At 43.4% G+C, this 23,099-nt stretch overlaps 2 protein-coding genes across 2 annotated transcripts in view; one reads left to right on the forward strand and one right to left on the reverse strand.

Moving 5' to 3' along the window:
* Positions 1-23,099, reverse strand: part of LOC133419547 (NACHT, LRR and PYD domains-containing protein 12-like) — a 183,256-nt gene that overhangs the window by 41,101 nt on the left and 119,056 nt on the right. The window contains exons 11-12 of the mRNA XM_061708765.1: positions 2,592-2,688; positions 1,364-1,537 (exon numbers count right to left, since the gene is read on the reverse strand). Coding sequence (XP_061564749.1) covers positions 1,364-1,537; positions 2,592-2,688 — 271 coding nt within the window. The remainder of the gene's footprint in view (positions 1-1,363; positions 1,538-2,591; positions 2,689-23,099) is intronic.
* Positions 19,098-23,099, forward strand: part of LOC133419548 (NACHT, LRR and PYD domains-containing protein 4E-like) — a 101,776-nt gene continuing 97,774 nt past the window's right edge. The window contains exons 1-3 of the mRNA XM_061708766.1: positions 19,098-19,182; positions 19,886-20,018; positions 20,101-20,274. Coding sequence (XP_061564750.1) covers positions 19,930-20,018; positions 20,101-20,274 — 263 coding nt within the window. The 5' untranslated portion in view covers positions 19,098-19,182; positions 19,886-19,929. The remainder of the gene's footprint in view (positions 19,183-19,885; positions 20,019-20,100; positions 20,275-23,099) is intronic.

Below are 23,099 nucleotides of genomic sequence, written 5' to 3' on the forward strand. Positions count from 1 at the left end.
GAATAATGGCAGCTTCCACCTTTAAAGGACTGGAAGAAGAAGAAGTTTCCAAGGGATCAGAACAGTTTCACCAACATGTGATTCAGGTGTTCTGATGGAAACACACAGACATGTACAGACTCAACTATCTGTCCAAAAGAGACAGTTTCTCTGACAGGAGGAGACTCTTAAGACTGAACTCAACAAAGAGACACTGAACAACCAGAACCAGAACTGAACCAGAACCCAGGATAGAGAGGTTCAGTGAATGTGGTGTTGATGGTGTGGAGGTGGATCAGTCTGTCAGAGGAGACGCTGTAGAAGGACAGAGTTCCAGCAGGAACGTCCACATACACTGCTACTCTGTCAGAGACTGAGGAAGAGGAGGAGGAAGGTGTTCCTCTCTTATTGTGACAGATAGAGTACCGACCACCACCATAACAGTCCAGACTCCAGGAATGATCGTTCCTTCCAAACACACAGTCAACATAGTCTCCTTTCCTGCGGATTCTTCCGTAACTCACTGATACAGAAACATCTCCTCTCCTCTGGACCTCCCAGTAACAGCGACCAGTCAGAACTTCTCCACACAGCAGCTGATGCCAGTAATCAAACCTGTCTGGATGATCAGGATACGACTGACCCTCCTCCACATACATCATCTTCCTGTTATTGTCAGACAGTTTGATGCGTTTGTGGATTGTGTTTGTGTCGATAGTGAGTTGACAAGAATCTGATAGAGAGAACATAAAACCCAGCTGCAGTTATTATTGATCTGTCATTGATCATTGATGGACTCATGAACGAGCGATGTGTCAGTGTGAAGATGGTTGAATGTGTGAATGAAATGAAAACACACTTACACTTCCTCAGACCTGGTGTCAACCATCGTTGTCCAGCAGGCTCCACCCTGAAAGGAGAAAGGGGGGTCAGACCAGCACAGTCTCTTTCAGCAAACATGAACATTACATGGCTCTCACACACTGATGAAGGAACAGTCCAACACTGGGACAGATGCACTTGAATGCAGCATCTCTGAAGTCCTGTCCTGTGGTCATCAGAGTCCAGCACAGTTTAAACACATTTTTTTCATCTGATTTCACCTTTGCTGAATCAGGACCAGGAGGAGACCATGTCATAGATGAGTGAAGCTGTTGTTGTGCTTTTATGGGCCCGAAAACCACACTGCTGTGGTTCTGGGATGTTTACTGGGTCAAGAACGGCTCAGAGTTGTGAACTGCATCTATCAGCTCTGCTGCAGCACCAGATGAGCTGCAGAAGCTCCATCTGCTCAAAGATCTCTGTTCAAAGCCAGAGAGCAAAAAAGATGATGTCCACAACCCCATGAAGAGTCCAGCACACTGATGTCCTTCTGTCTTCATACCTGAGAGTGTCCAGTCTCCAGCCGGGATCCTCCAGTCCAGCAGACAAAAGCTTCTGTGCTGACTCTCCTGGATGGTTGTAGCTCAGGTCCAGCTCTCTCAGGTGGGAGGGGTTGGAGCTCAGAGCTGAGACCAGAGACGCACAGCCTTCCTCTGAGATCAGACAGCCTGACAACCTGCAGACACACAACACAACACACATTCAGAGACTCTGAGAGAACTGCTCATAGACTAAAGCTGACTCTGTCCTCGTGTTCACCTGATGATGGCACTGAAGGAAAAGTCAGACGATCAGCAGAAACACTGGAATTCACCCAGAATCCAACAAATGTTGCTGAGACGTTTCACCCTGAACTAAACTTGTGGATGAACATCAACGTACAAAGAGTCCCACGGCTGCTGAGGCCGACAGCATCCAGATGTAGAGAGAGACGTGTGAAGAGCATCATGTGACCTGAACATGTGACATCACACTCCATGACTGACGTGTCTGTTTAGTTTAGTGAGTTTTACAACCAGATAAGTCAGCTGTGTTTAAAGATCACATTAATGAACTTCATTTGAGCTGAATAAACATTTGACTTTCTCAACCAAACAGCGTTCATGTTTCCAGGGAAGTTGTTTGGTCTGAAATGTTCTGAAGTCTCCAGACACAATCTGTTCATTTTTATTCAAGGTCAGATGATCAGAAATGGATCAATGACAGAATATTGATCAGTCCAGCACCTTGTGGACATCCAGACACAGACTGTGTCGAGGTTAGATGAACAGACACTTCTGCTGCTGAGGTCTTCACCATTTGACAAGTATTGGTGCTCCAGTTTGATCATTTTATGGAAACTGATTCAATATTAAATAGGAAACATTTCAAAGTCTGACATAAACGTCTTATTTGAGAACTTTTATTGATAGAGAAGAGATCAGATTAGAGAGGGGAGCTTAGAGATGTTCACATCTGGACAAACTTGTTTATACTGTTTAATTAAAGGAAGAAAGAAACACCCCAGTCACTGAAATAACCTGAAACTGACTAAACTCCAAACAAACAGTCTATGTGGACTTGGTGGAACCTTTCTCCTCGTTCGTCATCCTCACACAGTTCTGACCGACTGTCTGTAGCGCTTGAACCCGATATGGACCCAGTTACAGTTATTAAAACTCACATCAACAATCCTTCAATATCAACCACAGTTTTAACGGTCCACAGTTGAACACTTGGTGGATTCTGACCTGAGAGACTCCAGGTGACAGTGTGGACTCTCCAGTCCAGGACACAGCTTCTTCAGTCCTGAATCCTGCAGGTGGTTGTTACTCAGGTCCAGTTCTGCCAGACTGGAGGACTGAGAGCTGAGAACTGAGGACAGATCTGCACAGATGTCCTCTGAGAGGTTACAGTCACTCAACCTGCAGAGGATATAAAAGAGAAATTATCATGTAATTTAAACATTGATTATCTAATTCAACAAATGAATGAGTCATGGAATTTAATTGAAGACTGATCAATTCATCTATCCATCGTCCGCCGCTTATCCGTTCCTGGGTCGCTGCGGGGCAGCAGTCTCAACAGAGATGCCCAGACTTCCTTCACCCCAGACACTTCCTCCAGTTCTTCCGGGGGGAGTCCGAGGGGTTCCCAGGCCAGCCGAGAGACATAGTCTCTCCAGTGTGTCCTGGGTCTTCCCCGGGGTCTCCTCCAGTACAGATGCTCAAGCCACCTCAGCTGACTCCTCTCAATGTGAAGGAGCAGTGGCCCGACTCCGAGCTCCTCCCGGGTGACCGAACTCCTCACCCTATCTCTAAGGGAGCGTCCAGCCACCCTGCGGAGGAAACTCATCTCGGCCGCTTGTATCTGCGATCTTGTCCTTTCGGTCACTACCCAAAGTTCATGACCATAGGTAAGGGTGGGAGCGTAGATTGACCGGTAAATCGAGAGGTTTGCCTTTCGACTCAGCTACTTCTTCATCACGACGATCCGGTACCACGACAGCATAACTGCGGATGCTGCACCGATCCGTCTGTCAATCTCACGCTCCATCGTTCCATCACTTGTGAACAAGACCCCGAGATACTTGAACTCCTCCACCTGAGGCAGGACCTCCCCACCCACCTGGAGAAGGCACGCCACCCTTTCCCGGTGGAGAACCATGGCCTCGGTTTTGGAGGTGCTGATTCTCATCCCTGCCGCGTCGCACTCTGCCTCAAACCGCCCCAGCACATGCTGAAGGTCCCGGTCGGATGAAGCCAACAGGACAACGTCATCCACAAAATGCAGAGACAAAATCCTGTGGTTCCCAAACCGGATCCCCTCCGGCCCCTGGCTACGCCTAGAAATCTTGTCCATAAAAATTATGAACAGGACTGGTGACAAAGGGCAGCCCTGCCGGAGTCCAACATGCACCGGGAACAAGTCTGATCTACTGCCGGCAATGCAAACCAGACTCCTGCTCCGATCATACAGAGACCGGACAGCCCTTAATAGAGGGCCCCGGACTCCATACTCACTGACCCCCCACAGAATGGCACGAGGAACACGGTCAAATGCCTTCTCCAGATCCACAAAATACATGTAGACTGGTTGGGCAAATTCCCATGAACCCTCTAGCACCCTGCGGAGGGAGAGCTACTGTAGAGCTAGTCCAGTGTTCCGCAACTGATCAATTCATCAATTCATCCATAAATGTTGCTGCACTACAGTCTTGATCAAAGCTGCTTTTCTCTTCTCTGCATGTAAACTTTCCTGAGATGAATCATTGAGGAGAACTGGTCCCACATGAACCTGAACCTAGTTGAACAGTGAATTTAACTGGTTTCCTCCAAAAACAGAACATGTGATTGTAGCTAAAACAGATGTGTCCGTGTTCGTCCTTACACAACTTTCTTGGAGGCTTTGACCACCGGCAGCAGCCTCCGTAGAACCTCCTCTGAAGCTGAGTATTTCTTCAGGTCAAACACCTCCAGATCTTCTGATGACAGTAAGATGAAGACCAGAGCCGACCACTGAGCAGGAGAAAGTTTACCTGTGGAGAGACGTCCTGACCTCAGGGACTCTTGGACCTCCTCCACCAGAGAACCATCATTCAGTTCATTCAGACAGAGGAACAGGTTGATGCTTTTCTCTGCAGACAGATCCTCAGTGATCTTCTCCTTGATGTATTCAACTGTTTCCTGATTGTTCTGTGATCTTCTTTGTTCTGGTTCCAACAGACCTCGTAGGAGAGTCTGATTGGTCTCCAGTGAAAGTCCCAGGAGGAAGCGGAGGAACAAGTCCAGGTGTCCGTTTGGACTCTGTAAGGCCTTGTCCACAGCACTCCGATAGAGGTGAGTCTCTGTGTTTCTTTGTTCCTCCAGCAGGTTGGATCCAGACTTGATGAAGGTCAGATGGACATGAAGAGCAGCCAGAAACTCCTGAACACTCAGATGGATGAAGCAGAAGACCTGGTCCTGGTACAGGCTGCTCTCCTCTCTAAAGATCTGGGTGAACACTCCTGAGTACACTGAAGCCTCTCTGACATCGATGCCACACTCTCTCAGGTCTGGTTCATAGAAGATCAGGTTTCCTTTCTGCAGCTGCTCAAAAGCCAGTTTTCCCAGAGACTCCATCATCTTCCTGCTCTCTGGACTCCAGTGTGGATCCGTCCCAGCTCCTCCATCATACTTGACCTTCTTCAGTTTGGCCTGGACCACCAGGAAGTGGATGTACATCTCAGTCAGGGTCTTGGGCAGCTCTCCTCCCTCTCTGGTTTCCAGGACTTTCTCCAGGACCGTAGCAGTGATCCAGCAGAAGACTGGGATGTGGCACATGATGTGGATGCTCCGTGATGTCTTGATGTGGGAGATGATCCTGCTGGTCAACTTCTCTTCTCTAAACCTCTTCCTGAAGTAGTCCTCCTTCTGTGGGTCAGTGAACCCTCTGACCTCTGTCACCATGGAAACACACTCAGGAGGGATCTGATTGGCTGCTGCGGGCCGTGTTGTGATCCAGAGACGAGCAGAAGGAAGCAGGTTCCCCCTGATGAGGTTTGTCAGCAGCACATCCACTGAGGTGGACTCTGTAACATCAGTCAGGACCTCATTGTTGTGGAAGTCCAGAGGAAGTCGACTCTCATCCAGACCGTCAAATATGAACACGACCTGGAACTCTTCAAATCTGCACATTTCTCTGGTTTTAGTGAAGAAGTGCTGAACAAGTTCCACCAAACTGAACTTTCTATCTTTCAGCACATTCAGCTCTCTGAAGGTGAATGGAAGCAGTAACTGGATGTCCTGGTTGGCTCCTTCAGCCCAGTCCAGAGTGAACTTCTGTGTTAGGACTGTTTTCCCAATGCCGGCCACTCCCTTCGTCAACACTGTTCTGATGGGTTCATCTCTCCCAGGTGGGATTTTAAATATATCTTCCTGTCTAATGGTTGTTTCTGCTCTGTGTGGTTTCCTGGATGCTGCTTCAATCTGTCTGACTTCATGTTCATCGTTGACCTCTCCAGTCCCTCCCTCAGTGATGTAGAGCTCTGTGTAGATCTGCTTCAGAAGGGTTGGGTTTCCAGCTTTAACAATCCCCTCGGACACACACTGGTACTTCTCCTTCAGCTTAGACTTCAGGCTCTTTTTACAAACAGCAGCAAAAGTACCTTAATAAAAGTGGAAAAAGAAACCAGTTAGTGTTTTCTAAAGCTGAATTTATTTATCCTAAAGAATCCGGATTTGAACCAACACTGAACAACTCTAATGTTACGATGAGCTGTCCAATATTGAGTAGAATCACTTTTACCACCAAAACACCTCTGAACATTCAGGACGTGGAAGTGACAATAACATCTGGTGGTCCTGGAGTTTCTAGTACCAGGATGTTAGCAGTACAGCCCTAATGGGTTGTGGGCTGTTGTGTTCTTGCTATTTTTGTGGTGTTGTGAAGTGGATTTTTCAGGTTTAGGATTTGAAAACATCAGAAGATGATCTGACCAAAAATCTGTAGAACCATCAAGACAATCTGGAGTTAAGCCGGATTCCTTGAAGAGGAAAACCAGGACTAAAATCTTCCAGTTATCTTGTGGTGTTGGTTGGTTAAACATGTTTATTGAGGTCCACTGCTGTCCTGTGCAGGGAGGGTGCTACTGTAGGGGGGTGCTGGGACCATGTGGGGGCGACTGGTCTGCAGAAATGTTTAGCTGGGTGTCAACGGTCAAAATAACTTTCATGTGGATCAAGAATTCAGATCTCATTCCAGCAGAACATTTTTGGAACAAGATGGGCAAAGTTCCTCCCTTTATCTTTCAGTGCTTTTAATGTTGTGGCTGATTTGCGAATGTTGTTCATCTCCTGGGGCATTCTGGGTCATTTATCCAGCAGCTTAAATGTTCAGAGAAATCCTCTTACTGCTCTGCAGATGCTCAGCCAGCTCCTCCTGCTTCATTCCCCTCAGGAAGTTCACTGTGATCTTCACAAACGCCTCTCTGCTGCTCCTCCTCTGCTCTTCATCCTCACCCTCCAACAGATGCTCTAAGGATTCTGGGTAATCTGGACTGAGACTCCTCTGGATCTTCTTCAGCTCGTTCTTCACAAACAGGACAATGTTGTCCTCCAGCAGCTGGAACAGAAGACCACATGAAGGACAAAATCAGACTGAAACCACAGAGACAAACATCAGACCCATGTTGGACAGACTGACAGTCCACTGGTCTCCAGAGACCAGCATGGGTACAAACATCAGACCCATGTTGGACAGACTGACAGTCCACTGGTCTCCAGAGACCAGCATGGAGACAAACATCAACAGAGCAGATGGAGAAGCAGTTGTTGTTCATGTACAGACCAGAAATATGGAGTCCAGCTGTGTTTGATGCTGCTGGACAGACGGACCGCCGGGAGTCTCTGAGCTCTGCTGGTCCACTCTGTGGATGAACCAGGAAGAATTAGCTCACATCATGTCTGTCCTCACAGAGACAAACACCAGCTGAAGGTCCATCACTACATGGATCTACTCAGGAAGAAACATGTGCAAATTTCCTAACATGAGGACTGATTTAAATACATTAAATGCATTTTCAATACATCTCACCTCTCTGAAGAAGAATGTTGGTCTCCTTTAAAGTCAATAAACTTGCCCTTTGACCGGTCGCTCTTCAGGGACAAACAGCTGGGTTCATGTTCAAGAGAGTCTCTTTTCTGATGGACCCTGAAAGAAGACAAATGTAAATATTCTATTCATATGAAAAAGAGAATAAAAATATTTAGTCTATTTATATATTATTAGGGCCCGAGCACTTACAGTGCGAAGGCCCTATTTTATCTGTAGGAATTTTTATTATTATTTTTCTGACGAAAGGAGGGCCTTTTTGCCCCCCTAAACGTGCCCAAAAAGTCACCAAATTTTGCACGCAAGCCAGGCCTGGCGAAAAATTTGATATTTAATGGTTTGCACTAATGGGCGTGGCAAAATGGCTCAATAGCGCCCCCTAGAAAACTTTGTGGTTCAAGCCCCACAATACGGTTTGACCTACATGCACGGAAATCGGTACACACCTGTATCATGTCGCAACTTAAAGAAAAGTCTCTTGGCGCCATGGCCAAAACCGAACAGGAAGTCGGCCATTTTGAACATTTTGAATTAATCGCATAATTTTGGCGCAATTTATGCCATTCCTTCGGCAGTTAATACGGCCCGAACCGTAATGTACACCCAGGTGTGTTATACATCAAAATATGCGTCTCCATCCTGCGACTACGCGCATTACTTTTCTCTTTCAAAAGTCTTACCGTGGCGACGCTAGACGCCAAAAAGCGCGCCCCCCCCTTCATCTGATTGGTCCATATTTGATAGTTCCCCAAAAGTCACCAAATTTTGCATGCAAGCCAGTCCTGGTGATAAATTTGATATTTCATGGTTTGCATTAATGGACGTGGCAAAATGGCTCAACAGCGCCCCCTAGAATAATTTTCTCTGCCATAACTTTTGAATGGTTTGACATAATGAGTCGTGGGTGGTGTCATCGGACTCGGTATTGAGTCCTTGACCATATTTGGTGAAAATTAGCCCCGCCCCTTCTTCTGATTGGTTGTCCCGATTTTCTGCTATAACTTTTGAATGGTTTGACATAGAGAGTCGTGGGTGGTGTCATCAGATTCTGTATGGAGTCCTTGACCTTCATTGGCCTGAATTAGCCCCGCCCCTTCTTCTGATTGGTTGTCCCTTTTTTCTGCTATAACTTCTGAATGGTTTGACATAGGAAGTTGTGGGTGGTGTCATTTCTGATATGCTTATGGGGGGCGGTGGCCGTGAGTGCGAGGGCCCGTTCATCGCTGCTTGCAGCATTAATTATTATTATTATTATTATTTAGTCTATTTAAAAAGTATTAAATATAAATCATTGGCAGCATTTGGATATACTCACCTCTTTACAGCAGCATGTTGGTCTCCTTTAAAGTCAATAAACTTGCCCTTTGACCGGTCGCTCTTCAAGGACACACAGCTGGGTTTAGGTCCAGGTCCGGGTTCAGATCCAGGTCCAGGTCCAGGTCCAGGTCCAGGTCGATTCCTGTAATAATGAGGTTTGGTGATGTGAGTCTTGAGCTCTGATATGCAGAAGAGTCACGAACAGTTACAGATGCTCATCTCACCTCTGAGCTTTGCTCCGACTCTCATGTTCTCCACACAGAGATGTTTTAGAGGGAGGGAGTCCCTTCTCTCTTTCTTCACACTGGTCCATTCTGCTGAATTCACGTCCACATCAGCTCACACACACACCTTCATCTGCAGAGGAAACACACATCACTGGTGTTGGACAGAGATCAGCTGATCCTGCACTGGTTTGCTCCTCTCTTTAGTGTTTATATCACTTGAATGCAGTCAGAAACCAGTGTGAGGTGGAGGAAGTCACTGATACAGCCGTATCTGCTGATCCGAGCTGCTCTGAAGCTTTCTGTCAGCACCTTTTCTCATTTTCTGTTTCTAAGATTAAATGCATTAAATTCTCTGAACAACAGAGATTTACTGCACAAACAGGAAGTTGAAAATCTTGAACAAGACAAGACTCACACACACACACACACACACACACACACACACACACACACACACACACACACACACACACACACACACACACACACACACACACACACACACACACACACAGACATATACATACACGCACACACACACATATAGACATACACACTGGCTTTTTCATTTCTTATTCAGCCTTAGTGGGGTGTGATATTATTCGTTTTAACTTTAGTAATGTGTTACTTTAATTGTTTTATTAGGGCCCGGGCACTTACAGTGCAAAGGCCCTATTGTATCTGTAGGAATTCTCCTTCTCATCCTTCTTCATATCCTTCTTTTTATTTTTCAGAAGAAATGAGGGCCTTTTTGCCCTTTCTAAACGTGCCCCAAAAGTCACCAAATTTTGCATGCAAGCCAGGCCTGGCGAAAAATTTGATATTTAATGGTTTGCATTAATGGGCGTGGCTTAATGGCTCAACAGCCCTCCCTGGAAAACTTTGTGCCTCAAGACCCACAATACGGTTTGACGTACATGCATGAAATCGGTACACACCTGTATCATGTCGCAGCTTAAAGAAAAGTCTCTTGTGTGTTATACATCAAAATGTACGTCTCCATCCTGCAACGAAGCGCATTACTTTTCTCAGTCAAAAGCACTATCGTGGCGACGCTAGACGCCAAAAAGCGCGCCCACCCTTCATCTGATTGGTCCATACAGAAAAAACTTTGTGCCTCAAGCCCCATAATACGGTTTAACATACATCCACGAAAATCGGTACACACCTGTATCATGTCGCAACTTAAAGAAAAGTCTCTTGGCGCCATGGTCGAAACCGAACAGGAAGTCGGCCATTTTGAACATTTTGAATTAATCGCGTAATTTTGGCGCAATTTATGTCAATGATTCAGCAGTTAATACGGCCCGAACCGTAACGTGCACCCAGGTGTGTTATACATCAAAATGTGCGTCTCCATCCTGCAAAGACGCGCATTACTTTTCTATTTCAAAAGCGTTACCGTGGCGACGCTAGACGCCAAAAAGCGCGCCCCCCCTTCATCTGATTGGTCCATATTTGATAGTTCCCCAAAAGTCACCAAATTTTGCACGCAAGACAGGCCTGGCGATAAATGTGATATTTCATGGTTTGCATTAATGGGCGTGGCAAGATGGCTCAACAGCGCCCCCTAGAAAACTTTTCTCTGCCATAACTTTTGGTTTGACATAAAGACTCGTGAGTGGTGTCATCAGACTCGGTATTGAGTACTTGACCTTCATTGGCCTGAATTAGCCCCGCCCCTTCTTCTGATTGGTCGATAAGTGATACTTACGATTTTCTGCAATAACTTTTGAATGGTTTGGCATAAAGACTCGTGGGTGGTGTCATTTCTGATTTGCTTATGGGGGGCGGTGGCCATGAGTGTGAATGCCCGTTCATCGCTGCTTGCAGCTTTAATTAATCTTGTATTTTTATTATCTTTATTCATGTACAGTATTCTATGTCCAAGGTTACAAGTAACTTTTGTTCTGTCTTAACAGAGCAAAACACATTCCCACAGAGAACCACACCGAATGTCTGAAAAAGGTCTGGTGTGGAACTTGATAACACTCCTTAATTTAATCCCCCCCCCCTCAGCTGAGAAAATTTCCTTTGCCTTCCTCCTCACCTGCTGGGACCCACTTAATATTCAAAATAATAATATTTCTTTCCCGTACTGCACTACTTTTTATTTTTCATTCCAATGTATATACTGTCTATATTTCGTAATTACATATTTTTTACTTTTTTTACCCTTTCCTTGCATGTGTGTGTTGAGTTTACTGCTGCTAAACAAAGTGAATTTCCCCATTGAGGGAGAAACAAAGGACAATCTTATCTTATCTTAAAGCCTGTATAAGGAATAAACATCTTGTTTCCTCGTACAAAAGGGCAGCCCATAAAACCCATGAAGCAGAAGTGTTGCAGCACTGTTTTTAGTCAACTGGTTTAGTTTATCCCCCAAACTACTGGAGACTCCTACATCAGGCATTAAACAAATCCATTCAGTTTTATTTCATTTTATCTGGAAAAACAAATGTCATAATCTCAACAAAAACATCCTGAGTAACTCCTACAACCAAGGAGGATTAAATGTTCTTGGTTTCAAAACTTCAAATGTTATTTATTATCTGAACTAAATAAAAATAAATCTAAGTAAAATTCAATTATGACACTTGATTCCAAATGTAGTTTTTAAACAAATTGTAGTATTTTCTCCTAAAATGTGGTTTAGCAGTTAATAAACCATCCAGTTATCAAATGTTCATAAACAGACATAACTGTGCTGGCGTCTGATTTATAATAATAATAATAATAATGACTTGGATTTATATAGCGCCCTTCAAGGCACCCAGAGCGCTTTACAGAGATCATTATTCATTCATAAACATCCTCACTGGTGGTGGTAAGCTACAATTTGTAGCCACAGCTGCCCTGGGAAGTGTGGCTGCCATATCACGCCTAACAGCCCCTCCGACCACGACCAAACATTCATACACATTCACACGGGGCAAGGTGGGTAAGGTGTCTTGCCCAAGGACACTACGACAGCAAACTGGGAGAGAGCGGGATTCGAACCGCCGACCTTCCGATCATTGGACGACCCGCTCTGCCACCTGAGCTACTGCCGCCCCAACTGCCGTTTATAAACATCATCATTTAATCTGGAATAACCAGATTATTAAATATCAGAATAAATGAATCTTGGATTAAAAACAAGGCTCCACAGGAAACAGCAGTCTGACTTTAATGCTGGAGACGACAGCTTCATTCCAGGAAATAAAAACACCAAAGTTTGATCGATGAAGAAAACTAATCATCGGCTGATCATCATGTTGTTTCTGATCAATAATAAAACCAATGAAAATGTTGTCATTAACAATCATGTAGATTTGTGTTCAGACACAAGAATGATCAAAGTTTGCAGGTAAATCAGAAGTGAGAACGAGTTCCTACCTTCACCTGTTTGAGTCACAAGTTCAGGAGTGAGGGTTAGAGGCGGAGTGGGGGGTGGAGCGAAAACTCCTTTAACACGACCGGACAATATACATCAATAGGTAAATAAGAAGTGAGTCGAAATTCCTACCTTCACCTGTTTGAGTCGAATGAGGGTTAGGGGTGGAGTGTGTGTGTGTATATGTGTGTGTGTGTGTAGAGGGGGTGGAGCGAAAACTCCTTTAACACGAACGGACAATATACAACAATATACATCAATATACAACAATATGCAACAATATACGAGAAAGACACAACTGGTGGAAACTACTGAGTAAAGCAAAACTAGAAAACTAATATGGAGGACATTTTTCATGTCTTATTCAGCTTTAGTGGGGTGTGATTTTATTCGTTTTAACTTCAGTAATGTGTTACTTTAATTGTTTTATTCATCTTGTATTTTTATTTTTTTTATTCATGTACAGTATTCTATGTCCAAGGTTACATGTAACCTTTGTTCTTTCTTAACAGAGCAAAACACATTCCCACAGAGAACCACACCGAATGTCTGAAAAAGGTCTGGTGTGGAACTTGATCAAGGAAAAACTCCTTAATTTAATTTCCCCCCCTCAGCTGAGAAAATGTCCTTTGCCTTCCTCCTCACCTGCTGGGACCCACTTAATATTCAAAACATGTGCAATATCTGTTTACCTCTTACACATCCTCCCTGCTTTTTTTGCACAGATTTTCCTTTCTTTCCCGTACTGCACTACTTTTTATTTTTCATTACAATGTATATACTGTTTATATTTCATAATTATATATTTTTTACTTTTTTTACCCTTTCCTGTGTGTTGAGTTTACTGCTGCTGAACAAAGTGAATTTCCCAATTGAGGGAGAAACAAAGGACAATCTTATCTTATCTTAAAGCCTGTATAAGGAATAAATATCTTATTTCCTGGTACCAAAGGGCAGGGTTTGAAACTGAATTTAATAAAATCTAAGTAAAATTCGATTATGACAGTTGATTCCAAATGTAGTTTTTCAACAAATTGTAGTATTTTCTCCTAAAATGTGGTTTAGCGTTTAATAAACCATCCATTTATCAAATGTTCATAAACAGACATACAGTAACTGTGCTGGCGTCTGATTTATTAACATCATCATTTAATCTGGAATTATAGAAGTTTTAAATATCAGAAAAAAGGAATTTTGGATTAAAAACAATATTCTTTCCGTGTCATCGGTTGTTGAAAGCTCCTTCTTACACATGGTGAGGTTTTAACAACATTTATTCCAATAACGGCCAAAGAACACGGCTACGGCTGTGACGTCACAAAGTCTGTCCTCGCCTCCTCTCAAATGCGTCCAATCAGCAGCAGATGTCGCTGTTTGTCTGAATCACGTGATCCGAAGCAGCGAGTCCATGGAACGGATGGATGTTTGTTTTCCAGATGTTTCTAAACTTTGTTATAAACATGAGAGATGTGGTTATGACACTGCAAACTTATGAATATTTATCACCAGCAGACCTATAACCTGGGATTTTTTAATGAAAATAAACAGTTAGGTGCAATGAACACACACACACAGGTATTTATGTTAAATCCATGTTTAGGCTACTAAAACTCAGTTTACAGAATAAACATACGTATTTAAAATATTGGAATATCATTCATATAATAGTTTAAACATGTAATAATTCAAATGATGTTATTATATTAGTAATATTTTTATGATTACTTTATAATTATTCTAATTAATGTCTTCAATGTCTGTAACCTCTTGGACATAAAAGTGACATTTATTTGCAAAACAAAATAAGTCCCAGATTTCCTTTACAAATATCCATCAAGATGTGCAGCTTGCTGAAACCCCCCCTGTACAAAGAACCAGATATTGTGGAGATAAACACATGGAGGACAGAGATGAAACAAAGATGTCAGTGAAACGGTGGAATTAAAGACACTGAAAAGGCCTCCGAGTTACATTAATATACAGTTAAATGACCCAACTGAAGACTTCACTATACAACAGGGCATCACAGAGTGGGAAAGAACTTCAGACCAACACAAACTACACCTAAAGGCTGAATTATGGTTCTGCGTCAAATCGACGCCGTGCCTACGGCGTCACCGTGACGCCGTCGTGAACCCTTCGGACTTCTCCGTCACTCCATTTCTCCGTGGTGCAGTACCCCCTGCGACCGCTAGTTCGCGATCTTTTCCTGAATGGTTTATCCGACTTTTCCGGTCACAGTGAATGAAAGAGATAAGGACAACTACTGTGCAAAAAAACAAAAAGAACAAAAAAAAAACACACATACACGAAGAAAAGAGCGCTGAAAGTTCACGACTGCTTCAAACCGGAAACCGGAAATGCGTTGCTACCAAGCGAACCAATCACAGCCCTCTCGGTCTACGTTTGGTCTGCGTCGCCTCGACGCGTAGTTACAATTTTTGGGAGGTATGCGTAAGTGACGGCGTCAGTGCCTATGGTGTGTGGTACGCGTCGACACGTACCACACACCGTAGGCACGGCGTCGTTTTGACGCAGCCTTAAAGGTGATTTTAGATAGCTAGCAAGATAGCTAGCAAGATTTGAAAGTGGCACCTCCTCTAAGCCCTCCTCCCCCTCCCGTCAGCGCTCCGTCCGAAGCCACGCCCCCACAAACTTTGGGGAACGCGCATTTGCAGGAGTCCAGTTTTCCAGAACATTTTGGACAGCACATTTTCAACAAAACTACCCCATGTCTCATTCACCTGTAAGTGAGGCCGGTTTTAGGGGGGGCAGGGGTGGGCTGTGCCCACCCAAACGTGCATCTTGCCCACCCAATCAAAGTTATGGGGATCCTTTATTTTTTTAAATAATTTTATTGTTTTATAAATATAAAAAAATATCACAGAATATCTGTACCGTTTCTGATTGGGTGGGCTCTGCGCATAATTTTTAGACACAACAATGAACGCATACCGCAAAAGTGGACCCGACGTCCCAGCAAATGAGCACAACAGAGAAGTTCAGAACAGCAGACAGAGCACACACTGAAGGCTGATTTATGGTTCTGTGTTACACCAATGCAGAATGATGTCGGCTACGGCGTAGCCGTGGCTCCAGAGCCTGCAGCAGAGCACCGCAGCACCGCAGCCACCGCCACAGGCGCTCCGCACCAGCTAGGGGTGTAACAATATATCGTGCCACGAAATTTCGCAATACAAAAACGTCACCAAACGTATCGTGGAGGTGACAAAGTGTATCGCGATATTGGGTTATTAATATTAATCTATTGTGTTGACTAGAAACGCGCATCCGACCGCGCGGTCGGCCCGCGGACCAAAATCTTACTCCGCTCAGAAGAAAGTAGTACCGTTTGTGGTCCCAATCACGGGACTCTAGCGGGGTTTTGAGCTCTGAACTTTTAAGTCTGGTGTAGAGTTAAGCCTTACCTTATTAAATTAAACCTTTTTCGGGTCGTCAGTAGGATAAACACGAGGACAACTTCTGCTGAGTTCCAGTGTACTTTAATGTCCGCTCAACAGCGTAGGATTTTAGAACATCAACACAGCACCTAGTGCTGTATCACTCCGCCCAATCTAAAACATATTAACAACTACAGATAAACTGACTAGTGTCATTATAGTCCCTGATTTACATCAGAATATAAAGAATATATTTATAAAATAATGAACCCTGAATTACCAAAATAATCTTCTTAACAAAAATAAATCTCTTACACTTATAAGGTGAGCATGAATCAATCTTTTTTATGATGTAAAATTGTATGTATTTATTTACTTGTATTTATTTATTTAATTTTAGTTGTTAAATTTATGGAAAAGAAAAAAGTCAAATCATACATGAGAGAAACTATTCAGTTTGTGGCTAAATATTTTTATTGTATGAAACTGCAGATGCATAATGCAAACCTGACATTTACTTTTAGTTCAGTTTGTGGAAAATGGTTGGCCTGGCTTTCTCTTTAAAACTTAAACAATTATAAAGCATTACAAACTGTAACAATAGGGCAAATGCACAGCATTGTTTTGTATTTTGTATCTTTCAAATAAAAGACATTTTTTTCCAGTCATATGTTCCTCATTCAAAGGTTGTTAAAAAAATACTGCTATAATATCGTATCGTATCGTTATCGTGAGATTAGTGTATCGTTACACCCCTAGTTACCATGTAACCTCATGTTTTTAATGTTCTCTTGGTTTTTTATACTTCATGTCTGATTGGTGACAATGTCGCTCTCCATGGTGACATAGTTGATCTCCATGGTAACAAAGTCGCTGTCCATGGTGATGTCACCATCACCATCCACATACACTTTAAACCTGTCGCAGAAAGTCAGTAGTTGTACATTTCAATTATAATTTTAAGTTGCATTTCTTTTAATTGAGAGGAGAGTGGAAAGTATACATATTTAGATCTAATCTTCTTAAGGTCTCTGACAATGTCCTCCCTTCTTAGCACACCAGAGGCTCAGTAACTGGAGAAACAGCTTCTGATGAACTTCTTATTGCTTTTGACGTCACAGAAATCAACATTATTAATAGAAAGTGTCCATAAAAGAGGGGAAACCTTGAAACATATTCAGTCCTGTCTAACCGCGGATTGAAGCTGACGAGGAAAGGCTTTGATCATTTGTTTATATTTTGATTGAGTTAAACATAATTGAAATTTACCACAAAACTCAGCATGTTGTAATGTTTCCATCTGCGTCCATAAAGTGAGCAGCAGCCCACATCCCTTTACAGACCTGTTCCTCAATAAAAACGGATCTTCTACTCATCAATACATGTGTAGGAGCCATTTCATAGTTTAATTGTTGTGTATGTGTTTAGTTTAGTTTGTATGTATTTGTTTTGCCACTAGAGGAGGGAGGGCTCACACAGGTGTTAAAGGCGGGTGATGAGCAGCAGTCAGGGCAGAGCGCTGGTGAAGCACATGGTTCTGACCAGAACCCAGTATCTGTGTTCAAGCCAGCAACATCATTTGATAAATAAGTATCTTTTTTCTGAACTAAGTCTGTGCAATAAATGGGAATGTCACCCAAAGAGAAACGACGTCTGGACAGTGTAATTAATAGGACTGGAATATGCGTAAAGGAAATTCGTAACCGCCGCAGGTGACTAATTAAGTTTTTGTTTTGAGATAGTCACCACAACATGTCTATTATTCCAAACTGGTGTTTTGTGTGGAGTTAAAGTGTGTGAAGATGAGCTTCAATACAAAAGAGCCTGTTGGAGGTAGGCCCGGTCTGGCCATAGGGAGAACCGGGAGTATTCCGGATGCGCCGGTTTAGGATTGGCCTGCTGGCCTGCCGCCTGCGTCTCTGTCTCTCTTTTTTTTTAAAGGCTGCTGGTGCGCCGCAGCGCCGGTGTTCTGCCAATCCTTGCTACCTGCCGAGAAATGCTACTTTGTGGTTCTGCGCATGCGCACAGTCCATTTTCAAAGTTTGATTGCCACGTCCATCATTTCTTGCACGATGTAAAATTGATCTGTTGTATTAGACGCTATACAAATAAAATTGAATTGAATTGAAACGTCCTTTTCTAAGGGTTTTAACCCAAGCGTTGTTTTTGGGTTCTTGTTTTTGTTCCTTTCTTTTCATGTAGTTTCACAAGAGCGTGTACTTTTATTACTTAGGTGTAGTTTGTGTTGGTCTGAAGTTCTCTCCCACTCTGTGATCCCCTGTTGTATAGTGAAGTCTTCAGTTGGGACATTTAACTGTATATTAATATAACTCGGAGGCCTTTTCATTGTCTTCTTTAATTCCACCGTTTCACTGACATCTTTGTTTCATCTCTGTCCTCCATGTGTTTATCTCCACAATATCTGGTTCTTTGTACAGGGGGGGTTTCAGCAAGCTGTACTTCTTGATGGATATTTATAAAGGAAATCTGAGACCTATTTTGTTTGGAAAATAAATGTCACTTTTATTTGCAAGATGTTAAAGACATTGAAGACATAAAGGAGAATAATTATAAAGTAATTATAAAAATATTACTTATATAATAACATAATGTTGACTTACAGACTTTGTGACGTCACAGCCGTAGCCATGTTCTTTGGCCGTTATTGGAATAAATGTTGTTAAAACCTTAAGAATATTGTTTTTAATCCAAGATTAATTTATTCTGATATTTAATATTCTGGTCATTCCAGATTAAATGATGATGTTTATGAATCAGACGCCAGCACAGTTATGCCTGTTTATGAACATTTGATAACTTGATGGTTTATTAACTGCTAAACCACGTTTTAGGAGAAAATACTACAATTTGTTGAAAAACTACATTTGGAATCAAGTGTCATAATTTAATTTTACTTAGATTTTATTTTTATTTAGTTCAGATAATAAATAACATTTGAAGTTTTGTTTAATGCCTGATGTAGGAGTCTCCAGTAGTTTGGGGGATAAACTAAACCAGCTGACTGAAACGGTGCTGCAACACTTCTGCTTCATGAGGTCGATACAGAGTCCAGCTAAAACCGGTTAAATCCAGACGCAGAATTCCACTAAAACATGTTTATATTTGTGTTATTTTTGCTTGAACAATGTAGTTGGTGTTTCTAGTCTTCCTTTACTCAGTAGTTTCCAGCAGTTCCCTCCTTGTTGTATTTTGTCCGGTCGTGTTAAACCGAATTTACACTGCGCCCCCAAGTGGCGGCGGCCGGTATCACATGCACCGACCGCGTCGCGCTGAACCAGGAAACTCTCGGTCAAGGTGAAAGTACATCTGCCGCAACCGCAACACATGTGGAAGAACAGGCGTTAAACGCGGCCGGTGAGGTGATCCGAGGACGGAGAACAACTGCTGATAACCGGATCAATACTTAAAAGTTTATTTCACTCCTGAACTTTGTCTTTTGACTCAAACAGGTGAAGGTAGGAAATCGTTCTTACTTCTGATTTACCTGCAAACTTTGATCATTCTTGTGTATTAGGACAAATCTACATGATTGTTAATGACATTTCTATTGGTTTTATTATTGATCAGAAACACTGTGATGATCAGCCGATGATTAGTTTTCTTCATCGATCAAACTTTGGTGTTTTTATTTCCTGGAATGAAGCTGTCATCTCAAGCATTAAAGTCAGACTGCTGTTTTCTGTGGAGCTTTTCAGAATAAAGCGTGGTTCCTGGAGGAAGTTGTTTGCTGCTTGTGTAACTGTTGTGTGATGAGGCTGTGAAGGAGGAGGACACGTGTCTCTGCAGGACAGTTTCACCTCTGAGCTTCTTCACATTTACAGGAACGAGTCTCTTTCTGCTTGTCAAATATTTTCAACTTCCTGTTTATGCAGTAAAACTCTATTGTTCACAGAATTTAATGTTTTTAATCTTAGAAACAGAAAATGAGAAAAGGTGCTGACAGAAAGCTTCAGAGCAGCTTGGATCAGCAGATACAGCTGTATCAGTGACTTCCTCCACCTCACACTGGTTTCTGACTGCATTCAAGTGACATAAACACTAAAGAGAGGAGCAAACCAGTGCAGGATCAGCTGATCTCTGTCCAACACCAGTGATGTGTGTTTCCTCTGCAGATGAAGGTGTGTGTGTGAGCTGATGTGGACGTGAATTCAGCAGAATGGACCAGTGTGAGGACAGAGAGGAGGGAGTCCCTCCCTCTAAAACCTCTCTGTGTGGGGAACATGAGAGTCGGAGCAAAGCTCAGAGGTGAGATGAGAATCTCTAACTGTCCATGACTGTTCTGCATGTCAGAGCTCAAGACTCACATCACCAAACATCATTATTACAGGAATCAACCTGGACCTGGACCTGAACCTGGACCTGGACCTGGACCTGGACCTGGACCTGAACCTAAACTTAAACCTAAACCTGGATCTGGACCCAGCTGTTTATCCTTGAAGAGCGACAAGTCAAAGGAATATGTTATTAACTTTAAAGGAGACCAACGTTCTGCTGTAGAGAGGTGAGTGTATCCAAACTCTGCCAATGATTTATGTTTAATGCTTTTTAAATAGACTAAATATTATTCTGTATAACTTATTTTTTACATAATTAAAATATTTATATGTTGAACTTTTGTCTTCTATCAGGGTCCATCAGAAAAGAGAATCTCTTGAACATGAACCCAGCTGTTTATCCTTGAAGAGCGACAAGTCAAAGGAATATGTTATTAACTTTAAAGGACACCAACGTTCTGCTGTGAAGAGGTGAGTGCCAATGATTTATGTTTAATACTTTATAAATAGACTAAATATTTTTCTGTATAATTTCTTTTTTTTTTTTTACCTTGTCTGCACATACTAATGGTTAATGCCATCCTGGTAAGAACCTAAAGCATATATATGTGCATTTTTGATATAAAATATATCTGATATATATGATACATTTTTAAATATGTCACATATATTTATTGTATTAATACATGTGTATATATATATGTATATACAGTATATATGTAAAAAAAAACATCTTATCTGTTGTGCCTGTGCCTGCGCACTTTATATGTTTCACAGAGGGATATATATATATACACACTTTTTTTGTGTGTGTGTGTGTGTGTGGGGGGGGGGCATCCGCTGCTAGTCCAAGACACGAAATAACACATGGAAGCACACAGCGAGCAATGGAAATCTGCAAGAGAAAAAACAAACAGACACGTGAACAGGCAGGGACACGAGCAGCAACTGTCCCAGGTCCCCGGGACCCAATCACAGCTACGCTAAGCTACCGCGACTAACTAATCCCCAAAACTGCGGAGCGAGCATGCAGGTGAACGAGCAGGTGTGTGTGTGTGTGTGTGTGTGTGTGTGTGTGATAGTCCTATCAATGCTCCACCTGAACTGTATCTATAGTGGAGGTGGGGGGGGAGGCAACCTTGCCACCCGAGAGACCAGAGCTTGACAAGGAAGACCCCGGAACCCAGGTCACCAGCAACCCCATAGAGGGGAGAAGAGGGCGGGAGGAAACCCACCGCCAGCGAGGCCTGCCCCCTCCCAGCGGGAGCCATTGGAAGAGGCAGCCAGGGAACCCACGGTGGTGGACCGGGACCCAGCCGAGCACCAGCCACCCGGCATGGGCCCAACATGCGGCCGGGAGGCCCACACCCCCCATGTCAACGACCCCCACCCGGCGAGAGGCAAGCCTGCCCGGAGAGACAGAGCTGCCCCGGCCCCCGACGCAGGCAGGTGGACCCGCCCCTACGAAAGCGGCCCTCCAGGATCAAAGGAGCGCCCGCAGCGGGGGAGACCAGAGACGGGCCCGGAGAGAGGGAAGCCCCAACAAGGCGACACCCGCACGGGCCCGACAGTATAACTTCTTTTTCACGTAATTAGAATATTTATATTTTGAAATTTTGTCTTCTATCAGGGTCCATCAGAAAAGAGAGTCTCTTGAACATGAACCCAGTTGTTTGTCCTGGAAGAGCGACGACTCAAAGCGAAGATTGATTGACTTTAAAGGAGACCAATGTTCTGCTGTAAAGAGGTGAGTGTATCTAAACGCTGCCAATGATTTAAAGGGGACTAAAACACATTTTTCTTGCTTTAACATATATAAAGTGGTCTCCCCTGAGCCTGACAACTCAGAGAAGGGGTAAAGCAACCAAATTCTGCAGTGTCTGTACAGCCGCCCAGATGAGCCGTCCAGTGTCATTTGACCTCTACAAGCCGTTCAGATTTGCGCATTTTCGTTACGTAACCAAAATGCAAACCACACCTCGGTCGGCTCCGCTGCATGAAACCCCGCCCACAACTTACTCCGCCGGCCAGAGCATCCGCCATTGTTTCGAAGCAGTGTATCGTGTGGCTGTTTCAACAACGAGGGACAGTAAAAATTAGGTTTTGCATCGACACTTACCCTCGTAAAAGGATCAGTACCAACAGTACGGACCCGGAAAATGCACACGAGCCAGCGGTAAGTGACGTTAATTTTATATGTTATTTATATTTGTCTACAAGTATGATCTTTGCATGGGCTAAGTATTTAGCTTAGCTCCGGTGCTACAATTAGTAATACATTTTTTTCTGTTTATGGTTTCAAATCTTCCAAGCACCTGAAGCTGTTCAACGACACCTTCAGAAGACACGACTGTCCTTCCTTGAGCCAGCAATAGTGCATAAATGTTATTTTATTTTTTTAACAATAAAGGTGCCATTTGTGTAAGAAATGAAATGATGAGGAATCGGAGTAAAGAACTGTTAGTGTGAAGACGAGGTGATCCGTTCCCCCCTTCAGGTAACTAAAGGCTGATTTATGGTTCTGCGTTTCACCAACGCAGAGCCTACGGCGTAGGGTATGCGTCGATTTAACGCAGAACCGTAATTAAGGCTTTAAGATCCCAGGGAGTCGTTTACACCGTGTCATAACTGCATTCGAGCGCCCGACTATCGTGTCGAGCTGCGTGACATCGGACGCTCTCTGTCCACACTGAAACCGTTAAAGGAGACCTGTTATGGCATTTATGGTATATTTTAAACAGGCCTTGAATGTCTTAAAAACAATCAAAAGCTTGTTTTTTCTCCATAAATGAGAAATTCAGCCTCTGGGCCATGTCTCTATTTTTACAGCTTCTAACCTCCTTCTCTATGAGGGATTCTGAGGGGAGGGGAGGCTATGATAATGAGGCTCTGTGCTGATTGGCTGCCTGAATGACGTGGGGCAGGGGAGGACACAAAGCCTCTCCGGGCAGAAGAGCAGCAGCTCCGTACACTATTAAAGCATGTCTGATGCGATGCGAGCGAGCTTCAGTGACAAAATCAATTCCAAGTTTAATGCTTCTTAAATAGACTA

The sequence above is a fragment of the Cololabis saira genome, chromosome 19 (genome assembly GCF_033807715.1).
Source record: "Cololabis saira isolate AMF1-May2022 chromosome 19, fColSai1.1, whole genome shotgun sequence".
Taxonomy (NCBI): Eukaryota; Metazoa; Chordata; class Actinopteri; order Beloniformes; family Belonidae; genus Cololabis; species Cololabis saira.